General features: G+C 40.8%; 1 protein-coding gene across 28 annotated transcripts in view; it reads right to left on the bottom strand.

Moving 5' to 3' along the window:
- The window catches only part of Camk2d (calcium/calmodulin-dependent protein kinase II delta), a 263,575-nt gene that overhangs the window by 160,722 nt on the left and 79,711 nt on the right, over positions 1 to 23,142 (bottom strand). For all 28 annotated transcript variants that reach the window (XM_006233285.5, XM_017590604.3, XM_017590613.3 and 25 more), the window contains 1 exon segment: positions 16,186 to 16,245. In XM_006233285.5, the coding sequence (XP_006233347.2) occupies positions 16,186 to 16,245 (60 nt within the window).

The raw sequence follows: 23,142 nt of genomic DNA, 5'->3' as shown, positions 1-23,142 counted from the left end.
CAGACTTCTTAGTGACACTGAGGGAAAAAAAAATGAAAACACAAAATATAAAATTTGAAGCTATACTTAGGGATTCAGATGATTGGTAAGAATATTTTTTTATACCACAGTTTTAAGAGCAACTTGTGTGATAGTCTGTTTCTAAAGATAAAGCTTGAATAAAGTCCCTCGGGTCAAGGAGCTAAATTCTAGGGCAATCTCGTGTGTGAACAGAAGATAACATGGTACCTAAGCCATCCCTGACCCACACAAGGCCTCTGGACAAATAAGGAAAGGAAGCTCCTTCTCAGCTCTGAACAACCCACCCGATTAGGAATGCCACGAAAGACTGGGGCTGACATCAGAGAGGAGGCTGAAAGAGAAAGGAGGCCATAGGCTGTGGGATGCAGTGTATCCCATGGGAATAGCATGCCCCAAAGGCTCTAAAACCAGGGTCAAGTGCCTGGATTGGGAGAGGGAGGGGGAGAGAAAGAATGAATGAATATAAGTTAATTAGACAGAAGGAGAAGAGGGGGAAAGTGTATTAGCTACCCAAAAAGTACAAGCGGGGAAAAAAACTCGAGAAATACCGAGAAAATAAGAAATCGAATGGTCTGAAGATGAGTGTATGTGTTTTGAAAACATAGAGAACAATTTTAGAAACTTAAAGTGTTAGAATTTCCAATGTCAGGATTTTAGCTTGAGGAACTAAGGACCTCGCTAAGAAAAGGTATTAGGAAGGAAAGTGGTACTGAATTTGCAGTTGAGAATTCCTCACTCACTAGCCAAGGGGAATTCTAAAAAAGGCTTAGTGCAGCAGGACTGTGGAGTGTGTACCGAGGAGAAGAGACCATTTATAACTTGAGGAAGTTAGAGCCAGAGCAATTTGGTTATCTAAATCATCAAGGAAAAAGAGGTGAGCAGAAGGACACAAGGATTCTGCAGTCTAGGTAAATATCTAAGGAAAGACAGGAACTTCACAGGCTGACAGAAGCCCAGGAGCAGGTCTGGTAAGGGTGCAAACCCCTACCATTTCCAGTATAAATATAATTAAGAAGGTATCAATACAAATCCATATGAAAATTCTAGTAGGCAACAAGGAACCTACTTAGAGGAAAATGTCAAAATGAAAGGTGGAGTAAGGAAAGCCAGGACATTCATGAGAAGCTCTTGGACACAGAGGAAGGAGAATCCATGACAGAGACTAGGAACAAGAAGACAAAGGTGTAAGCCTAAAACCCCTAGTATCATACCAAAGCCTGAGGAGGTAACTCACTTATCAAATCTAGAGGGACTGAGGAAGACTAGAACCAAGAAGGCCCCAGTGGACTGGGTAGCCAGGAGGAGAGGGAGTCACCCAGAGCTTTTCACTCACCAACAGCAGAGTGGGGGCCTGAGCTGAACACAGACATTTTAGACAGGAAAGGCTGTGATAGGCTACAGGACCAGAAAGTCCTGTTCAAAAACTGGTCAGCAATCTGTTTAATGCAAACATGATCATTCTCTGGTAATGGCCACAGGCATAGTTTTGATTTAGGGGAGATACTGTTGCTTTTTCTCATCCTTAGTGATAGTCAAGCCTCTAGAAAATATTTCCCAGCTGACTCAACCCTCTCTTCTCCATAAACCTAGGGTAGGCACTTCCTTACGGCTCCCGTGAACAGCCCTAGCTTCCTTCACAGGACTGCAGCTCCTGACATGGCTGGCACCATATTTTAGTATTTTATGCAAATGAACGCTGTCACAGAGGGCCAAGGGGCTTTGTGCAGATGAGGAAGCAAACCAAGGAAGGTTTGTCAGACCGCAATGTGAACTTCGGAATCAAACAAATGTATTTGAATCTTGGTTCCACCCTCTGTAAACTAAGCAAGCTCAACCAAATTTAATTAACGTCCCTGAGACTCACAAAGTACCGATTTATATAGGCACAAGAGATCAGTTACCAACAGTGAACTGAGTTTTAAAACAAAAGTTAAAAAAAAAAAAATGGAGATTCAGTCTCCTGAGACGTAATGAGTAGTCTGGAAGTTAGTAAGATAATTATACCAAATGTTCAGAATCAGTAAATTTCAGGTTATTACTGTCTAAAAATCTACGTGTCATTCCTCAAGCTTTCTTCTTCCAAACAGAATAAAGAACTGGAAGTGTGACATTCTGCGTAATTATGACAAGGTTATCTATAAAAATAAACTACTATCAAAATATCTAATAATTAGAATACTGAATTAAATAAAATCGATAAAGCTGTTGCCACTTATTAAAATCATTACATAATCCTCACTGTGATAAACCATTAACTACTCTAAGTGACTGCTAAAGTTTTTGGTTTGCAAAATAAACCCTAGACTTGGGCTATGGAATAAAAGTGATACACTACACTTTAAAATTAAGAACAAGGAAACAAAAACACCTCAACAAAATTATAAATAACCTAAGACAGATTTCTTTTAGAGAAATGGGGGGTTGGCCTCTGGATGCTGTACAACCCAAGGACGAGGAGTTAAGCAATCAAAGAACTATGGAAATCCAGGAAAAAAAAACTAGGAAACATTATGGAAGATCAGTTGTACCACGTCTCTTCCGTTTATATTCATCCCAATTAGTAGTGAGATATGTGACATTTCAACAGGAAGAGAGGAAATCTGTCCTGGAGGATGAGACAAACAAGGCAGAAAAAGTCCAATAAGGGCAGAGGACAAAAGAACAGGGTCAGAGGATCTGTCATGGAACCAGGCCGTCCACAGAGCTGTTTGTGCAGTCGTGCATGGATGCCCAGGAGCCCAGCCCGACAGTGCATAGAATAAATTGCCCAGAGCCTCAGAAGTCCACTTCCAGCCTGAGCCGAGACAGCAGTATCAATCACTAGCAGTAGGAAAGGGACCGGAGTGGTGACAGCCTGTGAAGCCAGGGACCTCTGCAGCACTGTCTGCACAAAGCAAACCGTTCCCTTTCTGGAGGCTCCCACTGTTCCTATCCGTGCCTAAGCCAGAGCGAGCATGCGACTTAGAGGCTCTCATGCTTTCCAGTGACCCCAGCAGCCTCTCCTGCCACTGACTGTCTTGATGGCCTGCTGGGTCTGGATCAGGCCTTGGTGTGATGTGACTATTTCCTTCCTTAGGGTAATGTGTATACCGGGTAAGGGCAGGCATGCTCAGAGCTGTCTGTCTTTCTGCATTTCTATCTTTCTATCCTTCTGGCTGTGTACTCCTTCTCTCTGCCATTATACTAAACATCGTGATTAAACTGCAATGAGTTTTTAAACTGATTAAAGTCAGCTTCATAAATAATAAAAAAAAGAAGGTTCAAAGGATAATAGGAATTGCCTCATAAGAAATTTGCAAATGAAGATGGATATATTTTCTTCTCTACTAGAAAAAGCTTTTATGATGCCAGGGTATTTCACTGTGGCTTATATCCACTGCTGTCAGAATGGGTTTCTATTACATAAGGAGGAAATCTCTCAGTGAGGGCCACTCTAAAACAGTTCCACTAGAGGGACAACTGGAGAACTCAAGGGATTTGGGCAAAGGTGGGAAAGGATAGAGCCAAAAAGAAAACAAGACATCATCAACACAATCAGGGAAAATACATAAATAAGCAAATGTGTCTCCCCAGTTTCTAGGCTGAGATGGAAGTGAATCTTTCAAAGGATGACGAAGTTGGCCTTAGAAAGACACAGGCCAGAAGCTTAAAATACGAGAAGGAAGCAGAGTCAAGATTATTCTAGTGACACCACGTCTGTATAAACTTGACGATCATCTGAAACGAATAGCCCGATTATGTGAACCAAGAACAGAAGACTGGGCATGGTGGCATAAGCATTTAGTCCCCACACGTGGACGATGTAACTGATCCCTATAAGTTCCAAACCCTGGTCCACACAGCAGGTTGTAGGGCAGGTAGAGCCACATAGTGAGAAGTGAGATGCTGTCTTACAAGGAACTACAACAAAAACCAAGGAAAGCCTGGAGTAGTTTGGCTTAGGTTATAAATCAAACTCCAAAGCCGGTGACCCGGAGGCGGTAACTGGGGCATTATGAGATGGGAGACAGACATCCACAGGAATCCTGGGACAGAAAGTCTAGCGTGCAGGTAACTGGGAGCACAGGTGAGGGAAAACCAACCAGGAGACTCAAATAAAACTGAGCAATTGAGGAAAAGCCTTTCAGGGCATTTGAGACATAGAATCTGGAGCAGAACTAATGTACAAACTGGACCTGTCTTCCAGAGTAAGAAGAATCTCAAATTATAAATCCAGAGAGGTTATCCACGGAGTCATTAGTTTAGATTCTCAGAATATGTGAGGTGGCCAGCAGTTACAGAGCTGTTTCCCTGAGTCGAGAGAGACTCCAGAATTCAGTTCAGAGCCCAGATCCCAGTAACCCATGCAGAATTGTCTTCTAGACTCTCAAGCACAGATTAGCCAAACTCACTCCACTACCTGTTTGTGGAGCCCATAATGAGACCTGACAATAGTCTTGCCTTTTTCAATTGCATGAAATTAATCAAAAATCATATTTCTAAGGATTTATTTCTTTTTATAAATATGTGTATATGGCTTCTAAAGTTTATATGTTCCACATGCATGTAAGTGCCCATGGAGCCAGAAGAGGGTCTTAGTTCTACAGGTCATTGTGTGTCCCGCTTCTTGTGAACTCAACTCAGGTTCTCTGCAAGAACGGTAAGGCTTCCTCACTGCGGCGCCATCTCTTCGAACCCCTGACGAATAATGTTTTATGACATATAGAAATTAAATTCAGCTTTCAGTGACTATCAATAATTCTGCTAAAATGCCATCGCTCTTGCCTTCCTTCAGGAAATGGTGTGATTGCTTTTGAGCAATGACCATCAAGAAAGTGAAAGTGGAAAGAAAGCCCAGCCACCCAAGGCCTGACTATTTATTATATGTGTGCTTCCTGGGAAAACTTAATGATCCCCTTCCCAGCAGACTCCTAAGTCCTTGAAAGGAATCACACGAGGCGCCAGGGCAAGCCAGTGATAACAGCAGTGCGAGGTAGCCAATCCTCTTTCCTCAGTGACTGGTTTTGCGATTTCATCTGGAGAGCAGGTTTTGGCTTTAAATAACATGTCAGTCTATTAAGTGCTAAGTGTTTAAGAAATGTTCATCCAAGCATGGTGGCATGGTCTATAATCCTAACGGTCTGGAGGCCTGAGTTCAAGGACAGTCTGGGGAGGGAAAAAGAAAAAAACAAATCATAACTTTAATTCATGGTTATGCTTTCTGATGTATCATTTAATCACTCCCCTGGAGGATGAGGAAGCAGCCAGCAGCTGGAGTAGCCCATCAGATAAAAGAGAACATTTACTCTCCTGACAAGAGGACTCGAAGCTCACTCTAGAGTGTGGGAAACAGCAAGAAGCACAAAACGTACAGGATCTAGAAGCCAGCACCTTGGAATATATGGGTATATGTTGAGAGGCTGCTTATGAAGGGTAGGTATAAGGGAGTATAAGGAGGTATGCTGCCCTGCCCCCCAAACCTCTCCACGGCCGGACCAGAGAGAGTCCACACCTTTCTTCATGGGCTGCAATCTTCCATGAGGTGTGGCTCGGCCTTAGGCCCCTGGCATTCCATTTAGCCAGAAGAGAACCAGAAGGCTTTCTTGTGATTGCATAAAACAGGCCATGTCATTAGTCAAAGTTTAAGTGGCTTTCTGAATTGTAATAATAGGGCTTTTCTTACCTTTCTGAGTATCTAAACTTGAGCTTAAGAAAAATAAATAGGCCTATGTCATGACTCTACACAGGGGCTGTTTCAAATGTCAGTCTAAGGGCGAATCCTGAGGTTTACATGCTACGGGGAGGGAGGCAGTCAAGAAATAACTGTATAATATCATGGTACGTACAACACAGAAAAAGCAAGGAATTTAGTGAGGGATGCTCTGCTAGGCTAGGAGGCAAGGTGCCACTTCGAGTTGAACTAGTGGGTGCAGCCGTCATTCTTCCCCATCAGGGTGGGTTTAGCAGAGGCCTGCAGCGTGCATAGGAAGAGTGATGGGCACTGCCTCGCTGCCCCACTCAGTTAAAGCTAAAGAAACACAAGTTCTCCCAGTGACTGGAGAAGAATTCCAGAGGAGAACCAGAAGATGGGAGGACCGGAAGGGTAAGGAGAAAGGGCAGCAATTCACCGGGCTGGCCTCCCTGGTCTCTGGCTGTCCTGAGTGCGGTCAAAAGCCACAGGTACATTTCTGAGCAAAGAGAGGAAGCAGTTAAACTTTCAGAAGCCACGGCCAATTTTTAAATTAAACTGAACACTGTCACATCGCTCCTAAGAAAATAAAATCTCACCAAAAGAAAAGCAAACATCTGCGTTCAAACACCCGGCCTATGTGCTGTCTCAGAAAAAGTGATATTTATATAAATCACCATAGAGGTTGGCATTATCGTCTTGTTTTTCTTCTTTCCTGTGGTAGCGTCTCTGCTGGGTTACATATCACAGCAACATGGCACTGGCGCAGATTAATCGAGAAGGCATGTTAAAATTGGGTCAATGTTTGAACTGTTTTAACTTTATTTAAATAAGCGTTGCTACCATTTGGTGTGTGATGATCGGAATTAGGTTTATGGTTGTAGAATAAAAGTGTTTTGCAACACTGGACTGCGTCTGCTTCCCTGGCAGTTTCTATGCTGTGCATGTAAACTACAAACTAGTTCACTCTCCTCACAGGGTGTGCCTTTTACTGAAGGTGCTTTACTGACTGATTCTTCGTGCATGTAAGGAAGACGAGTGAGTATGGGTGAATAAGACTGGCTACGTGTTGCTCTGCTCTTATGGTTTCAAGCCTTTTGAAGTCCAGGTCTCACAGCCTTGGACCTCGTAGTTAATGATCACGATCATGATACACTGCCCTTTGCAGTGAAGGATGCCCCACAGCGTGCCCCAAAGATGCCATCAGGGTACTCCCAGTCGTTATACTAAAAAATTACTTCCCTGGTTTGTCAAATGTTTCAGAGAAAAAGGAGAGAGTAGAGGGGCCAAAGTCCCTGAAGGCTGAAAAACAAATTTATCTAAAAAATTAAACTAGCTATTTTATATATAAAGTTGACTTTAAGCATATCCAGAATGGAAAAAAAAATCTAAGAATCGAATTGTTACTGCTCTTTATAAAACTGTTTGTTAACCAGTTCTCCCGTCTGTCCACAGTCCTTCCTATAACCTAATTAGACTATAATGGTGGTAGGCTCGCCCACGTTCACTATCTGCTGTATGTAATGGGCTCAGAACATATTCATACCCTACATTTCCCTGCACTTTTACATCATAGAAGTAAAACGCAAATGCACACACAAATTTAAACAGCTGAGCCGATTCGGGATGGACAATAGCAAAGGCGTGGAATAGGTTAGAATACACTAAGCCACAACTGGAAAGTTCTGTTTCTGCATGCGTTATCTCTACTGAGAATCTCGCTTACAGTCTTGGCCCAGGAGGGACAATCATACCTGTCTCCACCCACTTCTATTCTGAAGAGGAGAGTACAAAAGGCGAAAGCTCACAGATAATGCCGAGAGGTCACAGATCAGAAGTTTGAACAGGCGTGTGTGTGTGTGTGTGTGTGTGTGTGTGTGTGTGTGTGTTTCTATGGTCCACTAAAAAGGGAATAAAAATTCAATTCTTCACTTACCAAACTTTCTTCTACCTCGCAACTTTGTTTCTCTCCTTTGTTCTCTACTAGACAGATGGAGGGCTGAGCAGCTCTCTAACTTCCCCAATTAGAAACTACAGGGAAATCTCCCTTCCCATTTGTCACAGTGTAACTATTGCCCAGGCCCTCCTGAAGTTACCCTATAACGATAGAGCAGCATCTCTGCTAATTTTGCCTTTGTCATCCTTGCTGTTATGCTATGATTCGGGACCCAACATGTCCCCACATCTAGAATAAACTCCAAAGGCTTTTCAAATGCTCTTTCTACACCATTTTCCCCTGATCCCAAGCACCTTTGCCTTTTACTACCAATGCATTTTTCTGAGAAATTGATACTCTCTAAATCTTTAGTAAATTCTCTAATGCCTAGAGATTAAAGATCAAATCCCTTCCCTTTGGAGGCTGAAATTCTCCACTATTACTTCCAGTCAATCTCCATAGCCTAGAGGACAATAGTTTCAGTTCTCTGTCTTCAGGAAGGATAAGGACTTTCAGAGCTTGTAATTTTAATATTCTTAGTCTGTATTTCCTGCCTCAGTGGCACCTAGTTAATAGCTTCATTATACAATGTAACTATACTCTACTGTGGCTGCATAAGTAACTATGGGCTCTCTGCTTGGGATCAAGGACCATGCCTTGGTCATCTGCATGGTCTTTCAACTCTTTAACTCTAAGTTAGTGACTTGGCTACTGAACTTAGTCAAACCTACCCTGTTCACTGAAACAGTTGACAAACTTCTAAACTGTTAATGTAGTTTTATTCATTCACCTTTTGCTGCATTTTTACCATTACTCATGCAAACATACTTTTCTCTAATTCCAAAATCAAATGTGTATGTAAAACTCATTTAATGGAATCTAATAAATTATAAACAAAATAATGAGTAGGATAAATTGTATTTTTTAGGAGCATTTAAAAACATATTCAGAACTAATCAAAATACAATGTTGCTTCACAAAGTCCAAGGCACAGAAAAATAGATATGATAAAAATTGGGCTGTTGGGTTTTTTTTTTATAAAACACAAATGCATGTAAATAAGCAAAACACTGATTCGGCAAAGATAGTAATTATGGATGTGCTTACAAAGCAATACTTATAGAATGGAAAGATAACCGTGAAAACAACAACAAATGGTCCGTTGGCTTTCGCAGAATCATAGATGAAATACAAACACTTCAAAATGATATGCTTAGGAACCTTCCAACTTCCCAGGTTTCCCAGATATCTATTCATTATTTTTAAAATATTTAGTTCATTCCTAAAAGTCTAAAGTTGGAAAAATGAATTATAGAAGTTCTTAAATGTGATTAGTATAAGCAAACTCTTACCAAATAATTTTTTTTGTCTATTCATGGGAAATAAATTTAAATTACTGCTTAAGCGAAACAGATGAAAGAATGCGTCAAGAGAGGAACTGAAGTCATTTCTCTGAATATTTCTATTTCCTTCAGTGCTGGCCTTTGGTCTTTAAGCTAAGTGCTAAATGTAACTTTATGTAAAATATTAAGACTTATCAGTTCATTGTAAGCTAATTCAACTTGAATCTGATTTTGTTCCACGATGCTCTATGAATCAAATTCAGAGGAAAAAGTGTTTACCTACAAACTATTTCTAAGAAAATAAAAGCCCATATTTAAATGTACTAGTAATAAATGTATAGAGATACTGTACAGCAACTTTTCTACCATAATAAACGACATCTAGAAAAATGTCCAAAAACAAGTGCTATTGTCATATGCTAAAGTGCATTTTCAGAAATCATCCCAACACTCTAAGATGGGCGGGGCCATGGTGGCACACACCTGTAATCCAAGCACTCAGAAGATGGGTGGCCCAAGACAACATGAGCTTCGCAAACAGTTCTAGGCAGTCTGGGCACATGGCAAGACTTTGTAAAAGGATTTAAAATTTTAAAATACCTTTAAATTAATTAATCGCTATTCTTCTGAGTCCTTTGGGTAGTTTAAAGATGCTCATGTGCTAGCGTGGTACGTGATGTCAACAGCTGTGACATACTATTCAGGGTCACACAGCAACTCCATCCTGACTTCTCCCTCACAATGTAAAACCACAGTGTTTTGTAATTAGTTTTGTAAATAAATATTATATAATATCGCATCAGTTGCTATTATTTACTCTTTTCTTAGTGTTTACTTCTTTCTGATCAGTATTTGGTCCAGTTTTCCTCATCAAAGAGGAGAAAACAAAAGACTGTCTCTCATAACATGTAAAATACAGAATATTTTGCAGGTCAAGTGTGGTCACCTAAATGACAGGGCAAGTTTGTCACCAAAATACTAATCCTTGTCACGGAAACGTACTTGGTTCTATAGAATCTGTGTCATCGTTCGTTTTTAAATTATCCAATGCTAATGCTTCCCCTCTGGTGAAAGGGTCTGAAGATAAAGACCCAAACTAGTAATTTCTCTAGGAAAGAGAACTGGTCTAAGAATGTTCATAAAATCTTAAGGTTCTTTTCTGTACATCTTGAAGATGGGGTGACTGACTCAGGCTGCAACACAGAGTGTGGGAAAACTGCGTTGTGATGCCAGAGTAGAGGTGTGGATTCCAACCCGACACCCATGATATGTTAGACAGCAATCTCTGTGGGCTTTCCTTCCTATTCCTGTCAATAAATGGGGGATGGGACTGGGGAGGCGATAAATTACATGTGTTTCCTGCAAGAATTATGAACATACAAACAGATTCCTCTTAGACCAGTTCCCAGTAACACCATTTTACTAATTCTAGTGACCAAGCTCATTGGAATTCTACCACCACACTATTTATTGCCATTAAGGCCATTTTCGAATCTTAATGCTACGGCTTGTGATGGGTAAGTCTCTATTAGCTGTCAATAATACAGAAAGAGTTGGTGGGCAGGGGCATGATAATATTAATATGAATAAGTTGTACTACTAGTTCCCAGGCTCTTGTCAGGAGCTCTTTTACCTCGGTGGTGAACGGGCATGGAGGTTGAATCATACGTAATTCAAAGCCAGACAAAGCAAATGTGAATGTGTGCATATGTGTGTGCGTATTGGGGGTTGCCCTGGAGAAAACACTGCTGCTGGGCATAGTGGCATGTCCCTGTCACCACAGCAAGCAGTAGGGCTGAGATTCTAGGCAGGTCTGGAGGTCAGACTGTCAAAGGACCAAACCAACCGAACTCAATGGGAATGGTTTCCAAACAAAACCATCTGGATTTATTTTCCTTCCAAATCTCAGTTTAACAGAATTCTCACTCAGGTCAAGTGACTATCCATGTTTCTGGTTCTCTGTGATGGGATTCCAGCTTGACTTTTAGGATAAACACATCAGAGCAGGGAGAAATGACTCAGTAAATACTGGATACTGATAGAAGTCACTACTCACTGAGTCTAAGCCACATTGTTGCTTTGTAATATAGGACATTTTTTCTCGATGACTTCACAAATAAATCAAGTGTCTCTGTTGTTTTCTGTTTTGGGGTTTTTTGGGGGGCGGGTGGCGTTGGTGGTGGTGGTGGTGGTGGTGGTGGTGGTGGTGGTGGTGGTGGTGGTGGTGGTGCTATGTCTTGTTATGTAGCCTAGGCTGGCCTCAAATGCACAATCATCCTTTGTCAGCCTCCCAAGTGCTGGGTTACAGTTAACGGCTACCATGCCTGGCTAACTCCAACCATTTCTAATGTAATTCGATAGAGCTGTCTTTTTACAAAATTACAAAAGAAAAGAATCTTTATCTACAAAGAAACAAGTAACTTCCTATTCAGATGAATAGATTACCAATTTAAAGACTTTAGAATGTCGTTGAATACATGACGTTTATATTCAGATTGCCTTTGCAGTAAATGGACTGCATAAAAACAAGGATGAATTTCACTTTCAGTCAAGAACTATAAAAGGCATAACACTGGTGTGACACCGGCTGTGTAGACAAAGAAGAGAGGGAGGAAGAGAGGGAGCAGCGAACAAAGAGGGATAGAAGAAACTAGGGAGGAAGGAGCAAGAAGAGAGGAGAAGGAGGGAGGGAAGGAGATGGGAAGGTTGGGGTGGGCAGAGCAACTGAGCAAATAAAAAGAAGTTTGGAAAACATTTCTTTGTGAGGAGAAAGTCTGTTTTTCACATTTGTTGGAAAAAGATAATCAATTACTCAGACAGTAATATATTATAGGAAACAATTTAGCCTTCACACCAAATAATCAAGATGAAAAGTGAGATTTAATCAAATAAAAGCTAAGCATAAAACAAGAACGCTTTGCTGTTTATACTAAATAATGTGATCTTTTCTCCTGCCAGAAGATGCTAGAGACAGTAGCTAAGTAGTAAAAATCATTCCCTCTGTGTAAATAAAATGTGACTATTAGTATAATCAATAATAAATGAGGAAGTCATGTGGAAAAACTGTAAAGTGTTACACTTTGGGATGCTGAATTCTCATCATCCAAAAAAAAAAAAAAGGAAAAGAAAAGGACTCCTGGGGGTTTTAGGTTTTATCCTGTTTGTTCGTTTTCTTACAGACCAATCAGGATTTGCAACTCTGTTTGCTCTCTCTGTGTCACTTGATTGGTTATTTATTCATTCATTGAGTAATGACAGTAACATTCCAGTGTGACAGTCACAGTGTCTCAATGCTCCCCTGCAGATGCTGGCAGAGTAGAATGGAAAATGGAATTTACAGGTAAAAAAAAGTGATCAGTTACAACAGCAAAAAGATAAAGAAAAAAGGCGGTAATATCGTCCTATGGGAACTCGAGGAACGGTACATTGCAAAGACCAGGAAGATGGAGAACGCAGGATCAGTTTGGGGTGGGACCCTCACACTGCAGAGGCGGGAGAGGACACCAGCATCGATTGGAAGATCGAACGGTGTGGCGTTCACATGCTACTTCACTACTGAAACCTCCGGTCTCTATTGGCAGAATCTAAGTTGGACTTAGATGATTCTTAAAGAAGCATCAAGGCTTACATAGTTCAGCAAGAAAAAATATTATGCAGATCGTAAGTGCACTTAGCGCAGCCCTAGGAAGACATCTTTGTAGAAAGCATAGCATCTCTACATGAAGTCAATACTTGTCAGCAGGTAGAAACTCATGCACTGTTGTTGAAACGTCAAACTCGTGCAGGCATAACATCCTTCCGAAACAGCTCTTCTTTTTTTCAGTACTTTACCTATTTTGCGCTATTACACTGAGATGGTGTCTAATGAGGGCACCAAACTCACTTTGTAGCTGAAGTAGACTTGAACTTCTGGCCCTCCTGCCTCAATCTCCCAAGGGTTACAGGTGGGCCTTGCTATGCCTGTCCAGTCAATGCCTATCCTACATGATCAGAGGTATGCTATGAACAAAAGAACCTTATTGTATAGAACATAATCTACGACCTGTTGTTCAGGTGCTAAAATTGTGATGCCCCAAACACTATTATCTCTTCCTCTATGCACTGCACTTGGCTATAATGTGCGTTCCATACAGAAAGGAGAGCCAATTAGACTAAAATCTTTCTACTGGCCTCCCATTGCACTTAGAAGGAGAGCCAAGCTCCCTAACCCAGTGTATGTATGCAGCTCTATGAGCCAGAGACCTTCCTACCTGTCCTGCTCTGTCATTCCTTTCCTGTCTGGAAGCGCTCTTCACTCTTCCTGAAAAGGGAAGTTCCCTCCAGCCTGAACTGCTCTCTTCCTGTGCATTCTCAGGATCGTCCATTTGTTTTCATGCTAATTTAAACATGACCTCCACGGTCATATTTTACAAGCCACGTTGTTTTACCACAGTGACAAACACATTCCCTTAATCCAACCCTAGAATCTTCTTTTACAAACAGTCCCTGCCTTGAACCCTGCACATGACCTTCCTCGGACAGTCTGTGGCTACAGAATCCTGTCAGTCATCCTATATGTTAGAATGTGATTGGCCATGAAGCTCAGTTCTTTCTCATAATGCACTAGTTCTGAGTAAAATCTATCTTCCTCTCTAACTAGCATCTAACTCCTTTTTTGTTTTGTTTGTTTTAACAGGACCTGATCAATCTCCACATACCCAATTACCCTACATCAATTACAAGAAGAGAAGGAATCGTTATGACATTATTGTTTATACGCTCAAATGCAAAGACATCATTGCTAATGACAACCCCTTCTTCACCTTTGTGACAGCCTAGTTCACTGCTAGCCCAAGCTCACTAGCCTCCAGTCACTGTGTTGAGTGGCACAATTCTAACACAATGGGTAAAGTGATTAAAAAAATGTGCACAGGAGAATGGTCAAAGTTAGCCATGCATAAGATTTGTTATAAAACGTCTCAAACATATAAAACAAAGGTTAGAGACTGCTTCCTCTGGTTTCTTACCATAATCTTTTTTCTAAAATCATTCTCAGGCATACATATTACTTTTATAATTAAAAATATGGTTTCCAAAAAAAGCACTGGAAAAAAATGTCATTTCATAAATTGTCACTGCAGGTCAGTTGAAAATGTTCCCCTTTACAGAAAAAAACACAATACTTTTAATTGTTATAAGCTCTCAAGACTTGACTCTCTGGTGGTGATGCCTTTAGTTCTAATACGAGAGGCAACAGATGAGTTCTGGGCCTTCCTGCCTACAGAGTGAAGTTCAGACCATGCACTGATTTCCTGAGGAAGTGAAAAATGAAAAATCTTCACGGGGGGAACAACTGTTAAAAATAGTGTCTGTGTGTTTGAAGTTTTAAAATATAAGAGGATTTAAATGATAAAATAAATTAGTCAGTAAAAAGGAGCAAGTAGTAAAATAGAGGTAAAGAATCTCAGAAGACATTAGGAGCTGCAGGGCAATCCAGGGCCTTCCAGACCCTGTGCAGCCTAGGGACCCAGTGAATCAGCAGCAGGAAGCTCTGCTCCCAGGCTGCCTGGCTGCTCTCTCCAGGTGGTTCAGGCTCTCTTTCATACTCTCCATCCGTCCATCTGTCCATCCATCCATCCACTCATCCATCAATCCTTCCATCCACTCACCCATCCATCCATCCATCCATCCATCCACCCACCCATCCACCCACCCATCTATCCATCCATCCATCCATCCATCATCCACCCACCCATCTATCCATCCATCCATCCATCCATCATCCACCCATCCATCCATCATCCACCCATCTATCCATCCATCCTTCTAGCCACTCACCCATCTATCCATCCATCCATCCATCCTTCCATCCATCCATTTGCTGTTTGGAGACATGTCTGACTGTGTTGCTGACTTGGAATGCAGAGAAATTTGCCTCTGACTCTCCTGAGTGCTGGGATTAAAGGCCTGTGCCACCATGATGCCCCTTTAATGTTTGAGTCATCTCTTGTTTGCTGGCTACTGACTACTGCCTGTGCTAGCTGCTAGTGCCCTTTGTAAATCCTGCTTCTCACAGAAGGAAATACAACAGAGTCAGATAAGGTAATTTAGGGACCATAACTTGAGTAAAGCAAAAACTCAATCACCCACCGCGATCTCCTCCACTTAGAAAACAAGTGTTCTCGGAATTCAGTGGGTAAATTCACCTTGGAGTTCTCCCCCTCTTCCTATGGTCTGCCTGTCTGTTTCCCCTCCCTCATTCCTCCGCCCCATTCCACCTCTTGCTTACTATAACCATCTGCTAGCCCCAGCAGGCCACATGACCAGGCCACATGACCAGGTCACATGACCAGGCCACATGACCAGCTTCTTCTCATCTCCATTCTGAACAATGTGGCCCCCACCCGTCTGTGTGCATCGCAGTCCCTCAGCGGGATGGAGTAAGAAGTGAGAGTAAGGGAGTGGATAAAAGCAGAGCTCTTCTCTCCATCCTGGACCAACAGCAGCCCACAACTCTTAATTACACACACACACACACACACACACACACACACACACACACTGCAATTCCCAACATTACCAAACATTGGTTATTTTTTTCTTTTCTTTCAAATTTCATTCAAGTTTCACGTGATGATAAATATATTTTTACACTGTCTATACAAAATTGCTACTCCTTGAAAAACTAAAGCTACAAATTTCAAAACCGCGTGCTTGTTTCATTTTCACTTTTACAACTCCTCTTCCAACTAGTCAAAAAGATGATCATCTTTATTTCAGAGGCATCCAGAAGAAAACCAATAGCTAATATATGAGACTCCAAAACGTGTAGTTACAATGAAGCAAGTAAAAAGACAATCAGAAATCGCCTAATTTTAATTTCTAAATTATACTCAGCTTGCTCATTGGCTAACGGGCAGTCAATCTTTAGCACCACAGGAAGCATGCAACATTTATTTCATTACTATATTCATTTCTACACACCGGAAAAGGTTAAGATAATTACTTGAAATTTCTAAAAATTTTCACTCTTGCTTCACAAATTGTATCAAAAAAAGGATGACTTAATAAATATGTACACATGAAAACTTCTGGATAGAATGCAAGCGTGATGAGAGACTAGAACCTATTTGTTACCAGTTGTAAACATACTGGTTACTGAAATGAGCATTTTTACTGTAGGTTCATACAGTACACATAACATATATCATTTAAGATATCTGAAAATATTTCCTCACCAATATTGGGGTGCTTCAAGAGACGGCAGATTCTAGCTTCCCTTTCCAGTTTCTGATGATCTGTTAAAAAATAAATAATAAAAATAAATTACAAGAAAGCCAAAACTAGCAAGTCATAATCAGCAGCGTAAAGGTGACAAGCTCTTGTTGTTACTTGTGCTCTGATTCCTTTTAAAAGCAGTGATCATGTGATGCTGCATTCAGGTGAAAGCCACCCAATGCACTCGTCCATATGTTTATATTGGCTTAGTGTTTGAGTTACAGAATGTGGCAGGATTCCAAAGTGGAAGGTTGGGCATGGTAGGGCTAGCACAGAACAGCAACACCCCAGGTCTCAACCTCAAGTAAAAAGCACTGAACTTAGCTTAGTATTTGTGGGGTTTTAGTAGGTTTGAGGCACATTCTCACTTGGTACTCCAGGCCGACTTAAAGCTCATGATCCTCCTGCCTCACTCAGCTTCTCGTGTGTTAGGATTTTGGATATCCATTACACCTGGAATCACTCGATATGAGTAAACCTGTACAGGATGAGCATCTGGAGGCAGGAATCCAAATGTTACCAGTGCTCACAAGGTCACTGTTGTTTACCCCTGGGAGCAAAGTGGCTCCCGTGTGGTCAAATGCTCTCTATACATTGCCAGTCCAAATCCCTATGAGAGTGTTGTTCCTCCAACAGTATCAACATTGAGAAAACTGCATATCTTCCTCAGTTCTGCCTTAGCATATTTTTCAAATGTACAAATATGTAAATACACTACATTTTCTCAGGAAAACGAAATAATGATGAAAAGAGAGAATCCATTTTACATCAGACCTTACATGTATACACAGGACATAACTTAATTGGCTCTTAAAATAACGATTAATAAGGGCTTTAATTGTTGTTTTAAGCTCAGGTGCAGCATGAAATATGGAAATCAAGTTTACGACCCCTATCAAATGAAGTATAGAAATACAAAAACAGGTTGAGCCACTGCCTTGAGACATTCAAACCTCAGGAAAGCTCCTGACTATTTCTTTTGAATTCATGACACAACACATACATACAACTGTTACTGGCTGGTTTCCAAAAGGGAAATAGGGTCTTAGCTTTATTGAAAAATACACTTGACCTTACACATCCGATGAGAGAAGTCCAGGATGTCCTCAGATCCATATTTTGAAAACTACAAGCTCATATCTGTCAACCTCTGTTGCACTCTCCTGGAGTTCTTGAAAAAATAATGTGTGTGTACACATGTATGTGCATGCACATGCGCGCTGGGAGAAAAGCAGTGTGTTCGTGAAGTGGATGCGTTGCATGGAGAGGCCACCATCAAAGGGTGTCTCTGGATTGCCAAAGAGACGTCTACACTACCTAAAACAGTATGTCTAGAAATCCTTCGAGCCTTGAACAAGTCCTAATTCTTAGCTACTTAACAATATACAAGTAAACAGAAAGATTACACCAAAATTTGGAAATGCACTTATTAACATCTTAAACAAGAAAGTGTTTCATGTGAAGCATATGGAAGACATATGCTTACAAGGTTTATAATTTCATTAGCGAGGTAAGGATATGCAAATAGACGCTAACCACGTGACACCCAGAAATGTAAAAGCTGAAATATGTTAAATTACATATTTATAAAGGAAGGAAAACGAGTAAGGACAAGACCTCTACAGACAATAACTTTTATATAGTTTTAGCCTTAGAGATAAAAATAATTACAGATTTACTCTTTTTTTTTAATTTTTGTTTCTATGGCTGGCCTGAAGTGGCTATGTAGAACAGGATGACCATGAATTTCTGGCTGACCATGAACATCCAGCAATCCTCCTGCCCCAGCCTCCTGAACACTAGGATGACAGGCATGAGCCACTACACTTATCGTAGTGATTTTTATAATGCCAACCATTATTGGCAGAGCTGCTGCATTCCAAATTTCATATCCTGAAGTCCTCATTCCCAGACCTTTGAAAGCGACTACAGTTGTAGATAGAATGTTTTAAAAGGTAATTAAAACAAGGTCAGCAGTGTGCGCTCTAATCCAGTCTGGCTTGTGTCTATGCAAAAAGTAAAAACCAGGACATTGACACACATGCAAGAAAAGCAGTGTGGAGAGAGAACAAGTTTGGTGTCTAGATGTCACAGAAAGAAGTCACAGGCAACACACGCCTCTGGAGGGGGAGGTGCTGCTTCCCTAATTGGTTCTTGATTTGGGCAAGAAAGAAGTGGAAGCTAATTTTTGGGCAAAGTGTAAAGGTGGGACTTCCGGGACCCAGGGGAAAGAAGAAAAGTAAGGAGGGAGAAAGGATTTTGTTTCTTTGTTTTGTTTTGTTTTGTCCCTGGGCCATGCTTTGGGACAAGAAGAAAGCAGCAGTCATAGAAGATCTTGGGGAAATTAGAACCAACGACGTTTAACTGGGAGGCTGGCTGATATAGACTAGCTGAACTGGCAAGGTTAGGGCAGGAGATTCTGCACCCAGCAACTGTGCTATCTGAAAAGTTCTAAATTAATCAAGTTATCTAGTGTTTTTCTTCCTTGGTGGCAAAGAAAGAGAGAAGCCAAGAGGGGCCAGTGGAGTGCAGATGGCAGCTCCTGGCTTTCCCAGATTGGGAGTTGGTTTCGATCAGACCTGAGCTAAGTGGGAGGAATGGGCAAGTTGAGAGAGGGAGCCGGGGGCAGCTGATCTTGGAGCTAAGCCAGGAGCATGTACCTGGGAAAGATGGTTTGTTTGTTTGTTTTTAATTACATAATTTAAAAAGAAACATGCCTCTGACACCTTGGTTGTAGACATCAAACTTACAGAACTGAATGAAGCAGTAAAATTGGGGTAACTGTGCACTTTGTTACAGCGGCCCAATGTACTGTACCCATGTTCCAGCGTTCTACTGCTGTGGGTCAAACATCACAGGAGTCGAAGCAGAACACTACATACACTTGTTTTTGACCCTGGAATTAACAACACCTTGTGATCAAGACATTGGTCAAGGCTTGGAACTCAAATGCTTCCAAGTTTGTGTTTTTGATTGGCACCATTCAGTTGTTGAAAAGGCTGCTAAGCTGGAGGCCTCAGTCCTTACCATGGCTGGAGCCAAGCCTCAGTTCCCATCACGTAACATTAGCTCAAAGCCACCATAGGATAGAGTCAGGGAAGGAAAGGTGAAAGCCATTCTCTGTTTAGCCTCATCATGGAAGATACAGTCCATGCCTGTCATTTCTATTGAAGGGAGGAAACTGGACTGGCTCTATTCTGATCCAGAAGGTCACGGTCACAGGCAGTGAGAGGCGAGTGTGGAGGACTCTCTCCTCTGTGCTCTGCCCGCCACAGCGCACTTTCCAGCACTGTGGTTTCGCATCTTTCGTTCTGTGAGCAGCTTCACTGACTTTTTGGCTCACACCCAGCCATGAAGCTCTGCATCTCCCGTGAATCATCAGGCATCCTGAACTCTCCTGGGTGCATGTTTTGACATTCTGAAAAAAATGATGATATGACTGAATCCTAATGTTCACTAAAATGAGGATTTTATAATAATGGATATGCGTATCACCTGGTGTGATTCACATTCAACATCAAGTTCACAACTTTACTTCTAGATGGAGTAGGTAAAGGAGGAGGAGTAGGAGGAGGAGGAGGAGGGCTTCTTCAAAAGCACGTGTCTGTATTTATCCTGCTGAAGAGATAAATTATCCATTTGGTTTCCTCTACTTTTTATCTGCAACAAAACTCCTACCTTCTACCCCACATTCCACAGCACTCACAACTACAACAGCAAAGGACAAGGGTGCTTATAAAAGGCAAGAGACATACGACACTATTTGAAAATTTTTGTTTATTAAGATACTGCCTTGTATAGCCCATGCTGGCCTTAAATTCAGTGTAGAGCTGAAGATGATCTTGAATTTCTGATCCTCCTACCACTACCCAACTGCTAGAATTACAAGTGCGTATCCCTGTACACAACTCATGTGGTTCTGGAGATAGAACTCAAGGCTGAGTGAATAACAGGCAAATAGCTGTATGTGTGTATATATATATACACACACACACACACAGATATATATATATATACATATATATATATATATCCATCCCCTGACCTGAAGATGTTAGCCACAAGCCTTGAAACTAATATAAAACCATCCTTTTTTTTTTTCATTTAATAGTTATTAAAGCACTCTAGCTATAATAGGTGGGCCTCATTTTTCTATGAAGCTAAAACTTATAATTTTGTGAATAAAAATCAAGGTTTCAGGCTATAATTTTTCCAGATTTGGTTAAAGAGTGGTGTTAGCAATGCGTGGTTTAAGAGCTGTCGTAAACAGTGCTGGAAAAACAATTCATTGGTGCATGCATTCCTTTCACTTGCTACCCAGGTCCTCGCCTTCTGAGACCCTATGCTTTAGTCTGGGATCCATCTCTTGGGTCTGTTTCAGCCCAAGTTATCACTGCTCCTCTGACTTCTGTAATTTTTTTTTCGGAGGTAGGGACCGAACCCAGGGCCTTGCGCTTGCTAGGCAAGTGCTCTACCACTGAGCTAAATCCCCAACCCCTGGCTTCTGTATTTCAGTGAGCCCAACTCCAATTCCAGTTCTGTCACACGTGTTCAGTTGCCAAGCAATCACAGGTTCAAGTGAGAAAAGACGCCCCTCACTTCCAGGAACTAAATGTGGCAAGTGGACCATTCCCAGAAGAGGAAGGGACTTAAACTACTTTAAATGCTGTACTGTTGCTAGGTCACTGCGTGTCTTCCTACCTTTAAAGTTTTGTTCTCTAACAGAGATTATTACAACCAACCAGAACGAATCAAAATAGAGACGTACAGCCCAGTCTCAACAGATACTTCTACTAAACATTCCTTTACCTAAAGCTTGAGGACCATTTAGGAAGAGAAGTCAGAAAGAAAGAACCAGAAGATCAAGAAGTTTGCTAGGAAACTGTGTCTCCTAATGCTGTCACAAGTCCAAAGTCTCACCAACATGACCTTGTGAATGAGCAAGGACAATGACAGATATGCTAACACGGAAAATGGGAGCCCAGAGGCCTCAGCAAATGGTCAGCCCTGAAAACATACACACAGGTAACATTACACAGACTGATCAGGTTGCATTTGAGGAAATATGTCTATATGCATGTATATGTGTATGTGTATGTGTATGTGTATGCACGTAACTACAATTACTTTAAGAGCATAAATTTGAAAAGAGAGAGGTAGGGTACATTGGACAGTTTAGAGGATAAAAGAAAAGAGGGGGGATCATGTAATTATTATCTCAAAAAAAAACCCCAGAAATAATAAAAATAAGTTTTGTGGTTCACTTGAATTGCTGGAACTATCTTATGGCAATTTCAGATGCATGAACTAGACATTAAATGAATATTGGTGAATTTCAAATAAAAAGAGAAAAGAAGACAGACACTCAACTGAAATCCAAGGCAACAAGGTTACAAAACTGTAAGGCTCTTAGCAGGGAATTCTATAGAGATGCTGTCTTAGAAACGGTATGATCGTACATGGTCTTACCCCTGAAGTTCCAGAATTACATTCTGAACATACTTTCCTTATGAAAAAAAAAAACACATCTCAGTAATTAAAGCAGTCCTCTGGAAAGAATGTAAATTTTGTCCATTAAAATAGGTCATGTTAAAAACACATCATTAAATATGGATTTAAAGTCATCATATTCACTCAAGTAAAGGTTTTAAAAATCCATTAATGTTTTCCATTTTATCCTTCTATTGTGAGTGTGTTACAACACAAATTTGACCTTTTAACCATCTGATCTAGATTCTTTCTGATATTAGGTATCAGCAAACCCTTGCTATTTCTGCTCTCTACTGACCATGTCAGTGATACCTTACAATGATATGGACTATATTCTAGCACTGAACATTCATTTCTCATGATTTAGAAGTGAAATCTTAATGTTTTATCTGTGTAGGAATATCATACAAAAGTTAAATTATGAGTTATGAGGTCCACCCAATGTCCAGTCCATATAGACTAAAGAGAAGCCACACAGCCCTTGTGGAGATGTCTCCCCTCCCCCATACTATTTCATAAGATTACTTTCACTTTTTTAAAAGGAGGGGCAGGATAACATAGTGGTGTTCTGCTTGATTTCACCTTACTTCTGCAGGTTCACCTCTAAATAAATGAAGGCCTATAAAGTTTCTGATGTCTTAGAAGTTCTTAGAATATGTTGTAAAAGCAACCCGGCGAGACAGGAAGATCCTTGGCTTCAGGGCGGGGTAGACAAGAGGTCCTATCCTGGTTCTAGCACTGAGTGGCAACTGGATATCCAAATTACTTGCCCTAAGTGTCCAGAACTTGATGGATATTGTACTTTCTTCTCTGTGTAGTTTTAGCGATGAGATTGGAAAGATCTGCAGATAATTTCACTTTTATAGCAGGCACCACAGACCTCAGTCGCTTGACACACAGCGTGACTTGTGAGCTGTAAGGTATCTCATTACATAGGGGGATTAACTTCCCATGCTTTAAGGCATAGCACAACTGTAGCTGACTACAGTTTAGGGAATATTCCTTATCTTGAGTAAAACAAGCCTTTCATGTTACAAATACAGAGAAATGATGAATCTTTAAGATAACAGATATGTAAATTTGACCTGATGATTACATGTTGAATATATTATCAAAATATCACTAAAACCTATAAACATGTGTTAACTAAATGCAGATTTAAAAACTTATTATTACAGGTGAAGATTAAATATTCACCTATAAAATCTACATGACACATATAGCACTAAGTAGTGCATATAGGTTGAAGTAGGTTCTCTATGAACCATCAACATGAATAAAAAACCGGCTGTGATTGATTTTAAGATAGACTATTAAAACTTCCACCAAAATCATATTCATCCCACCACATAATGAATATCATACATTTACAGGTAATCCTAATACAGTACAAGAATAAAATTTCACATAAATTATATGATTATGCT

This window comes from Rattus norvegicus, chromosome 2 (genome assembly GCF_036323735.1).
Source record: "Rattus norvegicus strain BN/NHsdMcwi chromosome 2, GRCr8, whole genome shotgun sequence".
NCBI classification, from domain to species: Eukaryota; Metazoa; Chordata; class Mammalia; order Rodentia; family Muridae; genus Rattus; species Rattus norvegicus.
Note: the sequence above shows the minus strand (reverse complement) of the source record. Positions and strands in the feature narration are given on the sequence as shown.